At 33.5% G+C, this 18,518-nt stretch overlaps 1 protein-coding gene and 1 long non-coding RNA gene across 3 annotated transcripts in view; one reads left to right on the forward strand and one right to left on the reverse strand.

Annotated features, from left to right (window-relative positions):
• LOC148618077 (C-C chemokine receptor type 1-like) overlaps positions 1-3,467 on the forward strand; it is a 29,902-nt gene extending 26,435 nt beyond the window's left edge. The window contains exon 2 of the mRNA XM_088585936.1: positions 1,725-3,467. Coding sequence (XP_088442062.1) covers positions 1,968-3,068 — 1,101 coding nt within the window. The 5' untranslated portion in view covers positions 1,725-1,967 and the 3' untranslated portion in view covers positions 3,069-3,467. The remainder of the gene's footprint in view (positions 1-1,724) is intronic.
• A 10,426-nt stretch (positions 3,468-13,893) lies between these two features.
• LOC148618078 (uncharacterized) lies at positions 13,894-17,698 on the reverse strand. 2 transcript variants are annotated; one of them, XR_015921941.1, is made up of 4 exons: positions 17,600-17,698; positions 15,665-15,868; positions 15,264-15,355; positions 13,894-14,965 (listed from the first exon to the last, which is right to left on the reverse strand). It is a non-coding gene; the product is annotated as an uncharacterized LOC148618078 (long non-coding RNA). The 2 variants fall into 2 exon arrangements; XR_015921940.1 differs by having other exon boundaries at positions 17,178-17,681.
• Positions 17,699-18,518: the final 820 nt, after the last annotated feature.

Raw genomic sequence — 18,518 nt, forward strand, 5'->3', positions numbered from 1 at the left:
CAATAATAAAAAAAAGGTTGATTTTTTTGGGTGTAGCCCAATGTTGCGCTCCTTTCACTCCGACTAGGTTAAAGATTAGTCTTACTTAAAAAACTTAAAAATTTTAAAGAAAAAATTTCAAAACGAACACATTGACATTTAATCATCAAAATCGGATTAAAAACATTTTTTTCTAATAATTGTAATGATATCACCTATTTTTCCCTCTAAACCCTTATTTTTAAGAGGGGTCGGAGCAAAAATCTCCAAAGACTATACGACCCTAGCTCCGTCGTATGGGATCGGAGCAAAAACCTCCACAAACTATACGACACAAGCTCCGTCGTGTCGCTAGAAATTCAAAAAGATCGGATAAGTATTACTCAAGTTATCGTAAATAGACTCCAACGACGCAGATGACGACGAAGATAACGTCGTCGACGTCGACGACGTTAGGGTGATACCATTATACGACCGAAAAAAATGTTAGCGGTTATATCAAACATTGTGCAACGTGTTGAAGTACAAATCAGAAATAAATATTTCAATTACATCCTTAGTATTGTCTGATGCCTTGAAGGAATTTTGACCGATTCAGCTGAGATTCCCATACATGCTAGAATATATTTTTGAAAGCCTAAAAGAAAATACATTGCAGATATGTCATTGATAGGTTATTGCAACTATAAATGAACCTTTAGAATAATTAATACAGATACATGTATACTCTATAATATACCGGTGATGTAATATCTCTTTTGCCAAGTTTTTTTTGACTTGACTTGATTATGGAACGGAATTTTCTGTAATTTTGTTGTTACCCTCATTTACATAGTCCTTAACTTTCTGTAGATATCCCGTTAATGAATTCGCGTTATGTATGGTATTTTGTCTGTTTTCATGGTGCAATCTTTATCCTTCATGATCCTCGTTGTAATTATGGTTTCATTATTTTTACTTTTTACTCTAACGAAGATTTAATGTGAAAAGCATTCTATGAAAAAAAGTACAATCTATGAGAAAAAGAATGCCCATGAAGAAATTAAGTGCAACTCTACCTTAAAACCTGGCAGAAGCCTATGATAATTGATTCATGCATTTCTTAATCCTATTTTTTATTGAAATCCTTCAGTAGGCCCCATAGAAACTGTAAAAAAATAATTTTACATAAAAGTGCAAACGCAAATATTAACACTAAAATTTTGTTACGTTGTACGACAGAAAAGTTTGGGAAACGTCCCGCAAAAAATTGTACACTATAACCAGTGAAAAAAACGTCACGATATATATGGAAGATCCAAGGAAAATAGGAAGAGAGCCGCTTTCAGAACGCAACAAATGCATTTGGATAGTTTAATTGATTATCTTGTTTTAGACAGAACCATACTTAAGAGAATATTAAGAAGATATACCGAATATGGAAAGATGGTCCGTGAATAAATGCATTTGTCTGGCTGTAATTTTATCGAACTTAATTCATTCTATCAATGTCGAATCCAAATCGAGTTAAAAAGAATGACAATGTAGTTTTAGTGATGAATAGATTTGGTAATAAGTTTCCCGAATCAGTTACGGGCCGAGATACAAATTGACTTTTACTGATACAAATAAAGAATGATTACAAATTAATTTTCCCGCGTATTTGTTGAGATTTAATACAGTTAAATAAATGTTACATGAATTCAAAAGTTACTTAGCGTTGTTTATCTTCTTCTGCTTAATGCAAACTGAATTTCTCCTTTCAGGATTGTCTCCTGTGTCGACACGATAAGTCTCTTGGTGCCAATTATTCCATATCACTGGAGTTGAAAATCTGTAATCTATCAAAAACTAATTACAGTTCTAGTCAATAAGAAAAAAAAATAATGAAGAATTTATCGCTACAGAGTGGAATCAGCTATAAATTCTTCTGTTCTTGATAGATTACTGCTAATAGTACAGTTTCTGCCACCAAAACATAAAGAAAAGTGTTAAGGCGTACTTTCACGATGGAGGAGGTCGATTCATTGTCACTAATGAGAAGTCAAATGAATACGTCAAAAATCTGGCGGAACAATACGTTTATGAGTCGTCCGAATAGCGAATTTGACAGTAATTTATCACCAAACGCTCTTGAAAATAATATAACTATATATGTACCCCCTTTATTATTTGTCTTAGGAACTTTCGGAAACATACTGACTATCTTTGTTATGAGAACAAGAACGTTTAAACGTCATCCGATTGGATTCTACTATACCGGATATTCCGTATCAAGTCTACTGACATTGTACATATTTCTAGGTTCGGAATGGATGGCGTATATTCTTAACAAACCACACATAGATACGCAGGCCGATTGGATATGCCGTATTTGGCAGTTCATAAGCCGTGTTATTACCTATACCAGCATCTGGTTTGTTGTAGCGATGACAATCGACCGTTACTTAATCATCTGGCATAGGAAAAGAGCGGATAAGTTGTGCACCTTATTCATGGCCAAGTTTGCAGCTGTTTCCATAGTGACGGGTTTAACTGTCGTGAGCGTACATGCAATGTGGACATACGAATTGATGAAAGGATGTTACTTTTTTCATAACGACGACGACATTCATGTCGCCATTTGGCCTTGGATGTCTGCCAGTTGTTACTCCTTAATACCACTAACGCTTATTCTTGTTTTTGACGTTTTGATATTTATTGGACTCTGCTTAAAAGATGCGCCTACAGAAACAGCGAACGAGGTGACGTCCATGATGTTAACACACGCAACTCTTATGCTGTCGATGATATATTTTGTACTGGTTATCCCCCCTACTGTAATTAATATTGTCGACAGAACGTTTCCTCCCTCATGGTTACAGAGACAACAATTAATGGAACAGTTAGCTGTAGCTCGAGTTATCGGCCATTACATGGCGTGGACCAATACAGTAACGGTTTTCTATGTGTGTATACTATTTTCTAAGTCATTCAGAACTGAGTTTTGTTTAATGTTAACTTCGTTTTTATTTAAAGCAAAGTCGGAAAGTACGATGTATGAGTTACACCAAAGCTCTGACAGTAGTGGTAGCCAGGTAGAAACAGAAGTTTTAGTAACACATGTATAATGTAACATGGTATATAAGATATAAATATGATTTTAGGCATTGCGTAAAATGAGGAAAGGGAATATGTGTAAATAAATCAAGACTTAGTTGATGCATCTAAAACTATTAAGGGCAGTTGATAAAATCCATTGGATTTTGTTTGAAAGAATGTGCTTTATAATCTGTATTTCCGTAAAAATCTAGACAGAGTTGTTTTCATAATGACATTGGCGATTCATAACAAATCATTAAGTAAGACTATTTAGTACATGATTTTGTGAACTCGTGGGATTTAGTCATACAACCATTGATATAACAAATTAAAAATTGTTCATGCTAAAGAGAAATCCTTCATATGCCCATATATAGTGTAGTTCAGGATAACACATTTATCATTACCTTTATAAATAGATCGGCGCACAAAACAGAACAAATCGTCGTACAAAAACGAATCATCGAAGAACAACATGCACACTCTGAATATGCAACTGTCCAATTGTTTTGTAACGTAGTTTCGTAACTGCTACTTTTGTAAGTATTGTTTAATGCATTTTTACATGGGTAATGTATGCATAACAAAAACTGGTTACTGTTTGACAAAATGCACACTTTCTTGCACACGACTTTTCAATTATAAAAGGCTATTGCAGGACCTCGAGATTTCAAGGCTAGACCACCTAGCCTTGCAAAAAACTCTCATTGAAATATGGTCCTTCCGGTCACGTCATTATCCGAGATTTAAACATCATAGAAAACGAATATCTAAATATGGTCCCTGCTAAAGGCCCCAAGTACCGTGAACCACGCTGCATAGATTGGAATTATAGCTTTCGAATGCTTATGGATGCTGTGAAGGACTGTGCATGGAAATGTATAAAACGAGAACAAGAAGCCATTTATTCACTGTCAGAGTGGGTAAAGGATGTGAGGTTTTTAATTAATTTAGAAATGTATGAAAGTTTTAAATAGGTTAATATATGTCGATGCTACATCAGTTTTCAAACACCCCGATGTAGCCAAAACATTGTATAATATACATGACAAATATGTATGATTTCGCACCAGCAAACAAAGCCCAAAATAACATTGTTTTTGTCTGCAAAACGCACTATATCCAATATTTATTATCAGACGTAGAAAATAATAAAAGTAATAAGACTTATACTGCTTTCACACGCCCTTGCTATCATCTTTTGGTCTGTCCTCTACAGACGATGATTGTCTATGTACTGGAATCCTAAACTCCTTAAGAATTCATATAAACAACACTACATAGCTGGATCTGCAAAATGTACCACCAAACCTCTTCCAAAACTTTTAACTTCTATACTCACAGCTGTCAAAGAGGGGGTATCTAGTCCTACCACTACACTTGCTACTCATGTAGTGGATTTAATTCAATGTGGAAAGATCGTCTGAAACCCCACAATTCAAGATTATCATCAATATACAAAAACATTTAAAGACATTATTTTTCAACTCTTTATACTTCTATATCTCCATGCTCAGTTAAAATCCCGACTCAAAAACATTATACTAGTACATCGTTGTTACTCTAGAAATGACGGTTCACCCAGAATTAAACAGATACGTAGTACTTGGTAGATATTCCTCATACAGGTTTTTTGTAAAAAGCGATTCAAAATCATCTTCCAAATATACCGAATATGTTTTCAAAATGCTGGAACTCTCTATCGACAAAATATTTTTCATGTAAGTTGGATGCGTTTTCCAACAAACGATCGGTATTCAAATGGGGAAATATTGTTCTCTACTCGCTGACAAATTCCTCCACTTACACGAGGCTAATCATATAATTAACCTGGTCCAACGGAAGAAAAATTGTTTAACTAGATACTTTGATCTTAGTTTCCGCTGTATAAATGACGTATTATCGTTATACAATATTAGTTTCAGGGACTTTATACATCGCATCAACCCCAAAGAACTTGAGATGAAAGGTACTACAAACAATGTGAAGTCATGCAACCTCATACCTTCACATTATCTTAGAGATCAATGGTAAAGGACAACTATTGACCAAACTATACGGCAAACGCAATGACTTTTCATTCCATATTGTCAACTTTCTTTTCATCTGTGGCAACATCCCTTCAGCACCTCCGTATGGAACTTTCTTAACAAAACTCATACGTTATGCCAGAGCTTGCCGTAACTGTGGAGACTTTTGTACTGCGCTAGACTTCTTACAACTAGATTTCTGATACAGGATTATGTTGCTACCAGATTGAAGTCATCACTACAGAAGTTTAATGGTCGTCATCATGATTTTGTAGATCGTTACAGTGTATCCATCTGCACAATGAGAATCGATTTGTTCACGATGTCGTAGTTTCCTTTCCTCTCTCGTCTACCCCAAACTTGACTTTTTATGAGCAACTCGGTGGTTGTTTCTAGAACAATAGAGGACGCTTACCCTACCGGTGCACCTGGTCCATGCTCCCAGTTTTTAGTAGAGTCCGAGTTGCTCATTTAATTTTGTTACTTTGTATGTATTATTTTAGTTATTCTATGTTCTTTATTGTGTTCGTCTGTTTTCCATGTCTGGTCTTTGTCCCTGGATTATATTCTTTTGATTTCCACCATAGCCTTGATTCCCTTGATTACTCCTTTGCACGAAAATATACAGACTGCAATAAAACTTTGATGGCTTCCGCACTAAACATTTATTGTTGCTTGAATTAAACATCACGAAGTTCGGGAATTTTATGCCTTGTAAAGTTTACTTTAATGCATTGCCATTTAAAAGTGTATGTCACCCTACTAGGTCACACCGTTTTGTTATTATTTATCTTCGGGATGCTATGTGGTGTCATGCGATCCACAAATCTTTTTTTGTTATAAGCCAGTTTACCATAAGTGCGTATTTCTCTCCTGAGTTGGGCCATGGGATAAACATAATTTAACTCCATTTAACTCCTCTTCAAGGTCAAAATATTTATTTTTAAAAGTTCTGCGTCAACATATTCATTTTAAAATTATTCTTCTACTCACTTCTAAAAAAGTCATCCTAGATATGATGACAAATCGTGGTGCAATTCAGAATCAATACATAATCCATTCATCCGAGTAACTGTTTGCTATTACTTTTTCGTTCCTAGTCCGTATAAATATCCAGGTATATGGTAAAAGTAATAATATCTTTTAATTTAATAGGACCGTAAATAACCGCGACAATAAGAAAGAGAAATATATACATTTATCATATATTTAGATTAAGATGTACCTTTATTTTTTTTTGTATAAATATGCATTATAAGTGATTGCTTTTACCCTACATCGCATACCCTATATCACATCCATAGATTTTATATATTATACTTCATACAAAGAAAAAAAACCACATATTTCTATTGGACAATCATTTTATGTTATTTTGGTCTATTCCTTCTAGCTCCGCCCATCACGATATATCTCACTCTTGAGCTTTTCTTCTCTGGATCCATTTCACGGTAAGATAAAATGAATAGTGGAAGTGTACATCGTTGTTCTTTTGCTATTGTTGATTTTGTTTTTATTTAAATGTTTAAACACTTGTAAATTTTATCCCAGTTGACTTTCACTACATCCGAGGAATTGCAAAAGTTACACCAGAGTTTAATTTCACATATTAAGTTTCTTAATGGTTATGTACAAGTTCATAAAAGTGATGTATTGAAAGGATTTTCAGAATAATGTGACACATTTTGCCTGAAGCAGAGGATAATACACAAAGTAACACAATCAGAAAGTATATCACCCTCGACTACGTCTTGGGTGATATATCTGCCTCGTGCGTTACTTCGTCGTATCATCCTCTGTTGGAGGCAATATGTATAATCGCATACTCTATATCACATCCCTACCTGGAACGCACTTGAAGTATAGTTAAAATGTATGATGTAATGAATATGAACACGTAATACTCAGTATATACAATATGAATAGAAAACAAAATTATCAGTATAATTTTGTGATGAGGAAAAGACTTACTTTTTCTTTTTTATTCAGTCTCCGTTTTGGATGACATTTACAGGATATAAGTAAAATATCTTGTATGCATTTTGAGATAAATTTGAAACAAGTTTTTGGATATAGATAAAGAGTATTTTTACTTACGTATTATTAAACATTAATTGTAAAGCGCCATATTATTTTTACTACTATAACGCTCGACAACACAAAATTACAAATATACAGAAACATATGTCAGACTGAATATAAAGTCAACGCTCAATTGAATTACAAAATCAACTATACATTATAAGTTAAACGAATTGAAAATTGAACAAAGCAAATATGTGTCAAATTCAGTTAAGAATGAAGAACTAAAAATATAGAATATGTTACATCAAATCAGAAATACATATGGAGGACGTATATCAAACTGGAGAAAAATAGAATTAAAACTTACTGAAAATCCAAAATTACATGAAATAGATTAAAAATCTGGTAAAAATAAATGGTGATATAACGAGAATGGATATGGTGAATCTGTCAAAGAGACTACAACCCCACCGGGAAAAAAAGGTCAGCTCAAGGCCACTCATGGGTCTTCAGTGAGGAATCCCTCGTACCTCAGGTAGACCACAAAACAATGTCATGCACAGGTACAGCGAAATAGTTGCCTAATATACTCCTGCAACATAAATGCAAACGTAAAGTGAAAACGATATATATGAGGTAACCAAATTTTTAAAATAAAAAAAAATATTCACTTAAAAAAATCTACATCGCTATAAAAATTAAAAAGAAATTTTTTGTTAATAATTGGTAATTTTACAGCAGGGAAAAATGAAAACAGTAAAAGATTCATACATAATCAGGATAGGTCGGTGTGAAAATATAGGTCATAACAGCTATCCTGAAATGTTCAAAGGATTGTTCATTCCTGATATTGGTAGATAGTAAATACAATAACCTAGATCTATTCTTCCAGGGTACTATGTTTTAGTACGCTCCCTCTGCTGCATGATCATTATAGAGCTAGCTGTGATCGAAGCGTGCGACTTGGTAACGATTTACAAGTTCCCCTGATAATTCCATATAGAAATGCATTACCATAATCAAGGTTGGATGTTACCTGTGATGGAACCAATGTTTACATGCGTACGTTGTTAAACGGTCTAATACGTCCAATACATTTGATTTGAAAATAGCAGGATCTTGATTTTTCATTGACCTGCCATTCGATAGATATTTTTTTATATAAATGCATGCCTACATTTTTCAGGAAATATGTGTCATTTACAACACAGCATCGAGTTTCAAGGAGAAGCCATCTGGTCACTGTTTTGGAACAAACATAACCAGTCCGATTTTATATTGATTGATTGTTAACATACCGGCATTCGAAGTGTTCTGATACTGCATTCCAAATGTCAAAAGGCTTAATAACTTGTTAAACTTGACTGTCATTTGCATAGCAGTGGTAGCTTATGGATCTCGCCGATCGGTTTCGAAAAATACAATATCATTTGGTTCCAATAATTTCAAGTTGAAATAGTCAGACTAGACACCGTCGATCGTAACGCTTAGTGTTTTGTCACTAAGATTTGACTTCATCCAGGATAAAGCCTCGCCGGATATTCCAAATGAATACGTTTGAACAGAAAAGCGTGAGCGATGACATATAAGCGGCGGGAATATAGAGAATGATGAGCACAGCATACTTATTGTCGTCCAAAGCTGTTACTATGTCATGGTTTACACGCAAGTGCGATCTCTATATCGTTTGTCGAATGATTTGAATGGTATGCGGATTGAAGTGTATTGTGTAAGTCATTCGATTCCAAATAGCACTGAAGACAAGTTGAAATCGCTTTTTCTAGTACTTTTAAAACTAAAGGCAGATTCGATACTGGTCGAAAGTTGAGTACATCTCGCTCAAGACCCCATTTCTTATATTCATGTTCGTTGTCGATTTACATAGAAAACCTAGATTAATGAAAAACTCTCTCTGATATCGCGAAAAATTGAACTAGACTTCTGCTCAAGTGCTACAAATTTTTGCATAGACACCCTTGTGTCCTATTAAAGCGCTTCCAGAGACATGTACATTAACATAAACGCCAAAGTCTTAGAGTATGATTTCAACCATAAGGACTGATGAAGGAAACACTAGTCATGTACTTTTATCACACATCCTATACACATTTAGTTTAGAAACGATTAATAACACATGGCCAAAAAGCCAAGTAGCTAAATAGAATGGCTTTTTTTACAAATAAGCCATAACACCAGACCGTTCTTGTGAAAAATTGCACTATCAAAATTACTATGTCACTGTTTAAGTTCTATTTTTATTTGCCATCTCCTTTCCAAGCCAAGAGGCTATAACTGTGCTACAAATTTGTTAAGATTATGATTAGTACATAGTTTATTTTCAACCTGGCTGTCAGTCTTTAGTTCCTTTGATTCGGCTTTTTTGTTCAGAGGGAAATAGCATAATAATGTCTTTGATAGCCATTTATAGTAAAACGAATCATTTTGGCATAACAGTAAAATGCAAAGAAAGACTCCTTTTTAATATATATAATTATATATTTGCTAAACTTTTCTGAAATGCACGAAACTGTGACGGATACATCAGGATAGTTTCTCAGCATCCCTCTTTATATATTTATCTTTTGTAAGATTGATGAATATTCGTATAATCTCATAGGGTTTCTTCTTACATTTGTAGCTAATCACCAAATGGCTTTTTTACGCACCTAGCGTTTTTAGACAACATGAATACCGACAGTAAACAACTGGATCATTCGGATAACTACATAAAAACGAACAATATATACTGATAAGAGGATAGAGGTCTTAATTCTTTATTGGATAGTTGTTAAATCAAACCAAATTAATCGCCATATTTAGTTAGGAGTAAAAATCGTTTATTAGTTTTGTTTATAGGTGATATAATGCGAATTATATTTTAGAAATAACTGTAAAGGGGACCTAAGTGTTTACATTTGGACCTTAACAGGTATGACAATAGAAGTTTTCCTGTGGCGTTGTGTGAGATACTTAAGAGATACTAACAAGTTAACAAGTTTTACAAATTTATATGCTCTGGCAACTGCTTTATCAATTTTGGTCTTCGATCTAAATTGGTTAAAAAGAATTTATGTAGACATTTGCTACAAATGAACCTAGCACGTATTATGTTAGGGTACCTTTACTACTTTGAAATCATTTTAATATTTTCATATTTGCATAATACAAAGGCATTAACCTCAAGACCCGTTTGTTCCTCCTGAAATCAACAAAATAAGTTCAATCTTAATAAATCTTTAGTACGGTTATATCGTCTCATGATATCGGGAGGCGATCGATCACAAATCAAAATAAAATTTAATTTGCCTTGTTCTTTGACATGTTGATTTTTATTTCACAATGCAATTTCCTCAGGAATGGTCCATGTGTTATTCTATAGTCTGGTGTTTTTGCTGTTCCTTTATATCGTTTACGTTATTGTATATAAGTTTTGTTATTTCAAAAGTAGGTGTATCAAACATTGAAGGTAAAAAATATAAAACAAATAAACTAATAATATATATAAATATATTTTCACGTATAAAAAACATACAATTCAAGAAGTAATAATAAAAAAAAACAAAATGAAATTAATTAAATTCGTGTACATATGCATAGGATTGAATAGAATAGAATAAAGTAACATCATTTGCATAAACAACATAGCACATAACATAATATGCTAGAGTAATCAAGGGAACCAAGATTCTTGCAGAAATCAAAAGAATGTAATCCCAGGGACAAAGAACAGACATGGAAGAATAATACGGGGAACCAAGGTAATAGCGGTAATCAAAAGAATGTAATCCAGGGACAAAGTCCAGACATGGAAAACAGACATACACAACAAAGAACATTCAGTAACTAAAATCATACATACAAAGTAACAAAAGCAAATGAGAGCAAATCGGGTGCCACTAAAATGGACCAGGTGCCCCGGTAGGGTAAGCGTCCTCTGCTTTTCTAGAAACACCCGCCGAGGTGCTCATGTAAAGTCAAGTTTGGGGTAGACAAACGAGAAAAGGAAAATATGAAACGTTGAATAATTCAGTTTTCATGGCGCAGATGGATACACAATAATGTTCCACGAGTTCATGATGATGACCATAAAACTTCTGTAGTGATGATTTCAATCTTGTAGCTACATAACCCTGTTTCAGAAGCCTATTTGTTAGAGTTCCAGCGCGATACAAAATGTCTGCGTAGTTTCGGCAAGCTCTGGCATAACGTATGAGTTGTGATATGAACACTCCATCCGCAGGTGCTGAAGGGATGTTGCCACAGATGAAAGGAAAGTCGACAATTCTGAATGAAAAGTCATCATGTTTGTCGTGAAGTTTGGTGAGTAGTTTTCCTATACCGTCGATCTCTAAGTGTAGGTCAAGATATGAGGATGACTACAATGTCTGTAATATCCTTTATCTCTGCGGTGGATGCAATGTAGCAAATCCTAGAAACTAGGATTGTTCAACGAGAACACGTCATCTCTATAGCAAAAACTGAGATTATAGGATCTAGCTAAACAATGTTCTTACATTTGGATCAGATCAGCTATAAAGTTAGCCTCATAAAAGTGAAGGAATATGTCAGCAAGAAGAGAAGCACAATTTGTTCCCATTGTAATGCCGACCGTTTTTTTGAAAAACGCGCCCACCACTCTGGACAAATATATTGTCGATCACAAATGCTAGAATTTTGAAAACATCGTCTTCTGTTTATTTCTAAAATGATTTGGAATTATCTTTTCACAAAGTATGAAGAATCTCTAATATATATTTGTATCTAGGTGTACCATCTTTTTTTTGAGAAATAACGATGCATAATGGTTTTGAGTCGGGATTTTAACTGGGTATTGGGAATAGAAATATACAGTGTTGAAAAATTATAGGTTTTAATGCTATTATATTTTGATATCATTTTTTACGTCTACCTTTGACGATAAACATTGGATGTAATACGTTTTCAGCTTTTCTACTGGTAAAACAACATATTTGTCATGTATAGTTGACAATGTTTTCGCTACATCGGGGTCTTTGAAAAACTGATGTAGCATTGGCACTCACTGATCTCCTTAAAACTTTCATTCGTTTCAAAAGTTAAGACCTTACGGCCTTTACCCACTTTGACAGGGAATCAATGTCTTGTACCTCTCGTTTTATCCATGTTCTCTCGTAGTTGTTCATGGCATCCAGAAAGGACCTTACTTAGAGATTCGTTTTCGATGATGCTTAAATCTCCCGTAACAACGTGACCGGAAGGATCATATTAAAATGGAGAGTTTTTGCAAGAAACAGTCAGGTCGTTTAGCCTTGAAGTCCTCGAGGTTCTGCAATAGCCTTTTATAATTGAAAAGTTTGGATGCAATAGGTGAAGTATAGGAATATGAAATAATCCGTATTGATGTGTCATTGAAATGGGGGAATTCTAAATACCAAGTCAGCCATTTTTACTGAAGCATTAATAATCTAGGGGTAATGACATTGAAAAATATGTCAATTTAGCCATTTTTAGGCGGGGTAGGGGTACATTTTTTTTTCATTTTACCGCAAAACCTTAAGTGCTATCGCAACTTTCTTGGTAATATTATAAAGACATTGGGCTAATGATAATACATACATATGTCAGTGTACTACGTTCTATAGAAAAAAAGAAAATCGTAGAATAAAAAAAATTAAAAATAAATTTTTGCCTCAACGAAGTATAATCAAATTGCTGAGGCACTGAGTCAAGGAAGACCTCATAAATATTCATGTGACCAATGGCAAGCTAAAAAAACTTAATCATTTTAAAGAGAGCCATCTGTTTTAATGAGATGCATATCAATACTGCTTGTTTATTAATGCATTTATGGATCTTCTTTTCTTTCATCGTTTTTGGTTTTTCTGGCTGTGTACATTTATGTCCTCAAATTTCTTGACACTTAACACCTAAACCAGCATTTCTTCAAAAATATGATCTTCACTGTGAATCACTGACTATCAATATTATATGGATTTTCAAAGTAAGAAAAAATCCACACTTTGAAATTTCGGGTTGGAGATGCATGAAGTAGAAATGAATCCTGTGGACTAGGGGAGCTAGGTTGACCAAGGACCTAATCTAAAGAGAGAAATGAGCAAAAAAACTTCTCCTTGTTTGTGTTCACTTTGACAGTGATTTGTAATAGATTAAATGAACAAATATGTCAATATTGTTAGTCTTCAAACAGAATTTACTAAAGCTCGTCCTTGTCATTGTTGTCTAGATTAGGCTCTGAGTTGAAAATGTCAAAACTATACACATGTTTACAATAAATAATTACCTTTCTGTAGGAATTTTTCAATTCAAACAAGGATACAAACTCTTGTTATCAAAACTACTATGCAGTTTAAAAATTTTTAAACTAAAAAAAACTTTGGTTGTACCTCATATATTTTGGTGTCATCCCAGTTGTCCCACATTTTATAATTACAGGTAAAAATGTGTGGGACAAGTGGGAATTGTGTACATGTTAATTAGTTGTTTTCACACCCTTATTACAATAGGTAATTATGTATAGTCTTTTTCTGAATATTATCTAATTGTATTATGTAGTATCTATAGGTAAATTGTTCCTGAAGTATATTTATTGCTATAAAATATGTAACTTATTATAAAATAAAATAGATCTTTTCCAATCCTTTGTACTGATGCCTGGTAACAGAGGGAGATATTCCATGTGGATAGTTTGAATGCATTTTGAACTGTGCTTTTTGATGATGCTTTTTCCATATTAATATTTTTCTCCTTCGGTGATAATTGAAACAACAATATTTTTTTTCTAATATTTATTAATTGCTTTATGATATATTTCAATATTTATGAAAATAACAAGATTCACAAAAATTAACAGAGAATGATAATAATGCACTATTACAGTATAAAACAAACAGTAAAATGTTCATACACTTCTACCCAAGGTGAATAAGCTGAGATGCTGCATCAACATAATTGATAACTGTGATTTCCCCGTTGCGTAGTCTTTGTTTGAGTAGTTGCAGTCTGTTGTCAATATTTCTGTATTTGCGGCGCTTTCTTGTTGGTAGTCCCCCTGCTCTAATTTGGATGATATTTACTTCATTGCCAATTAGCCAATTTATGTGGTCAGTTATTAAAAGTTATTATATGACTGCTGGTTTAATTAGTTAAAATAATTAACTTCACTTATTATTTTTATTATTATTATTTTTTCTTAATTCCAATCAAAAATATGTATCTACATGTATATGACTAGATGGTGATAGTGGAGTACTAGAAAAAGACTATAACTTTGTCAAAACACTAATTAATTATTTGTTGTTATAAGAATGTTGGACAACTGGGAATATAGTTTTTTTTCAAATGTGGGACAAATGGGAATAAACCTATATTTTAGCAATTTAAGATTCCAATCAAGATGGAAAGTCAAGGATAAAGAGATGTAGTGAATACAGGAAATATATTGTTTTTCTTTATAACAAATGCACTTTGAATATAAATCCATCTTTTCTACTTTCCAAAACAAAAAGGTTACTAGTGAACCCATACCCCATGAGTACCACTTTTTATGATGAATCATTATTGCGCTTAAGCAGAGTGTTTTATACCTGTCTGTCTTCAATTATGTATATGCATTTCTTTCATTCTTTCTGCGTGATTGTTTCACCAATAGGTATTACATTAAAATACAAGTAACTCTTATGTTTTGCCAACAAATGAGTGCTACGAAATTAGACATCATATTTGTAGTTTTTATTAAGAGATGTTGATATGTACCAGCACTTGAGAAACATGAACTTTGTTTCATGCCTAAATAGTGTCCTAACACAAAAATAGTCCATTTGGCTTTTGCTTTCTTCTCGCAACATCTAGTGAAACTTTAAAAGGGATTACCGCTGAAAAGAAATCAAGGAAAATATGATAACAGTGTCTTTGATAATTGCAAAATGTTACAATATGTAAATGCATGAAAATATACATGTATTTTAGCCACATCATATGGAAGTACAGAAACCCCCTCTTGTTAAAACAACATCCCCTCATAACCAGGAAGATCATTAAAGTGGTTTGAAGTGGTGAGTTTAAAACAATTAAAGTCATTTCATGTACTAGACAAAACTTCTAAATACAGAAACTGGAAGGTTTACTAATAACATTGTTTTAGGGCTTCTCCTATGTATGCTTTCTATTTACCTGATGATTTATAATGATGTCTGGACCCCCAATTTCAAAATATTTGGATCCATCCCTGTATGTTGATTTATTTTTGAGCAATTAATGTCACACTGTAAAGTAAATAACAAATTTGATACATGTATTATTATATTACCAATATCAAAATTGTATGAAATCTTTAATACTGTACTGCATATGCCAGTAACCATAGTTAGAGTACATGCACGTGTATTTTTGAAGTTTTCAGTATAAATTTCCTGTTCACAGACATACAAATGTAAACTGCACATTTTGCTAAGACATATGACAACTGTTCTACACTAGCAATGTTTACAGTAGACCTATCACCAGTTCTGAAAATTTTAAATCATTGTGTACATTGGAAGTATATGAACAAACTTGTGTATACCTTCACTTACCTAATACATTGTACATGTATGAATGTCCCTGAAAATCAACTCTTAGGAAAGGTCTACTTTTGGGTGCCTTGATATCCATCATATTTTCAATCCGCTTTCATGGACATAGAATTTCTAACCTAATCGACTGTGTCCTTCATGTGTCATGAAAATCCTGTATCTAACTTTAAGATCTGCATTCTAAATGTATATTTTGACAATGCACTAAAAAAGAACAATATTGATAATCAATTATGATTTACAATTATATGGATATAATACACATGTACATTCCATACTGAATATTACATGCCAAAATCTGCATCACATGCGGTATCAACACAAGACTTCTATGTTAACCCACTTAGGGCTATTGGTCGCGGGTTGATATAGGTCGAGGATTGATACCCCATCAGATACAGATTTTGGCATGTCATTTTCATCAAAACATATATTTTAGTTATACATGTACTTCAAGTGTGTTTTGTGTAGGGTGTGATATAAGGTATGCAATATAGGTCTAGGGGTGTGATATAGGGTATGCAATGTAGGTCTAGAGATGTGACATAGGGTATGCAATATAAGTCTAGGGGTGTGATATAGGGTATTTAAATCACAGGTCAGCCACAATGATAATGACTGAAAATTTGGGAGTGGGGCAATTTCTAATACAATAAAAATGTAATCAAATCGTTCCTAATGTATTTAGAAAAAATTTCAGCAGTAATGTCATAAGTGGGGACTCTTTATACTCTAAAAGTTTGTTTGGCTACATATAAATACCTAATTTTTGCTAGATATCCCTCTTTTTGATAAATCAAGATCAACTACTAAATGTGATGCCACATGGCTTCATTTCATCCCAATCCAATTCAGATTAGATTTTAATTGCTCCCCCTTTTTCCTTTGTTTCATGACTTCATGTGACATAGAAAAAAGAGGGAACAATTAAGATCTAATTTTAATTACATTGCCTTTCATTCTTACCTTTGAAACAGACATTGTTTATGTTTCTGCTTTGAATTCATATTAATTTAACAATTCCATGATTCAAATGTTTATTTTCTAGTTCAAATACTTCCTATTGTTTACTACACGTATATGTGTATGTTTATCTATGTGCATGTACACATTGCTTGTATTTTAAATTACTGGGATTAAATCAAACACACATGATATATATAGGATTTACATGTATTTAACAGTATAATGTGTATAAAAATATAAAACAACTTAAAAACTCTTAGCATATGTAAAAATATTTTTTATCAAAATTGTTCACAAAAATACCTGTAATTTACAAACACGAACACTTTCTCAAACCTTCAGGACCCACCTGGCAGAGGCGGGTACACACACTTTGAAAATGAGGGGTGGCAGCTTGGGTTTCCTCAAGAAAAGGGGTGCTAGGACATTATTTGCCTTTTTTGTCAATTTTACACATGAAAATTACAATTTTCCCATAAAAAGGAGGGATGCCAACTCCCCCCTCCCGCACCCTCACTGTAATCATAAACATTGAAACTATACTTACGTTTTTTTGTACATCACAAAAAAAAACCGTACATTGCAGCTCAGAAAATCCGTTGTTAGAAGCTTCCGACATTCGCAATAGCTTTTTACAGTCATGATAGTAGTTTATATTTAACTCCTTGGTAAGATTGACAAACAATTAACACTTTCAAACCTACAGGACCCATCTTGTAATGCTAGACATTAACAATATACTAACAACTCAAAGAGTGTACACTGCTAGTAAAAAAAATCCGTCATTAAAAACTTCCGACATCTTCTTGTGAATGTTTGACCGGGTTGCTCGAATAACAAAAAAAAACCTCGGTGTTAACCGAAAACCAGTTTGAAAATCCGAAAACCTCAATAAAACACGTTTTTGGGTGGTATAATTGCTCACTGTGTTATTTGTTTTTTATTAGTATTCCAGCACTTTCTAGATACCTAACGAAAGTCTGTAATAATCAATATGTCGTCAGTACTTTGAAATTTGTCACTTGTCCTTCAGACGCCATATTGTTTTCGGTTATTGGAAGTACCGTGTTTGACCTGCGTCAGGTCAATTAGAAAAAAATAGTCCTGCTCGCTAAGACAAAATTCAAATATTTTAAGATATACACATAATCATAGAAATATTGCAATTCAACAAATATTACAATAGCTTTGATGTCATAATACTTCCATCTCTTACGAAAAATAAAGCATCACATATTGATCGGCGGCGGAGCGATATACTAACGTATTTTGCAAGCTAGAAAAGGGGGAGGGTAAAGAGAACAGACCGCGGAATATTTAGGCAGTCCTTTGTGGCAGTATCCAATTCCGGTTGATTCCCACTTGCCGACGATCTCTAAGTCAAGTTCAGGCTATAAATGCCTTAATTGACAAAAAGTAGTCAAAAAATACAAAAATGCTTCGGGGGGGGGGGGTGCACGGGGAGTTATCTCAGCCGACGTACTATAATTAATATTTGTACTTTACCTGTAAATTTATGATCAACTATCAAATTAAGAGGAATATGCATTTTTTGCTAGAAATCTTTCCTTCTCATCATCAATTCTTTATATCCCTTAGAGGTTACAAGTACTAAGTCAGTGTAGGATCAATAATGATAAAAAAAAAACAAATATAAATGAATAGATGAAAAATAGAAAAAAATGTCAAATGTGCATTTATATATGCACTATTTTAGTATACAGTACTAGGCAGCAAGAGAAAAAATAAAATATATAGCACCATGTCTTGCCGACTTCATTAAATGCAAAGCAGTCAGTGTAACCTAAACGTTTCTCAGCATTCAATTTTATTCAGCTGCAGCGCATACGAAGTGTATAACACAAGGTTCGAAATCAAAATCAGTCAT

Source organism: Perna viridis, chromosome 5 (genome assembly GCF_037379345.1).
Source record: "Perna viridis isolate PV_CMFRI_1.1 ecotype Kerala chromosome 5, ASM3737934v1, whole genome shotgun sequence".
Taxonomy (NCBI): Eukaryota; Metazoa; Mollusca; class Bivalvia; order Mytilida; family Mytilidae; genus Perna; species Perna viridis.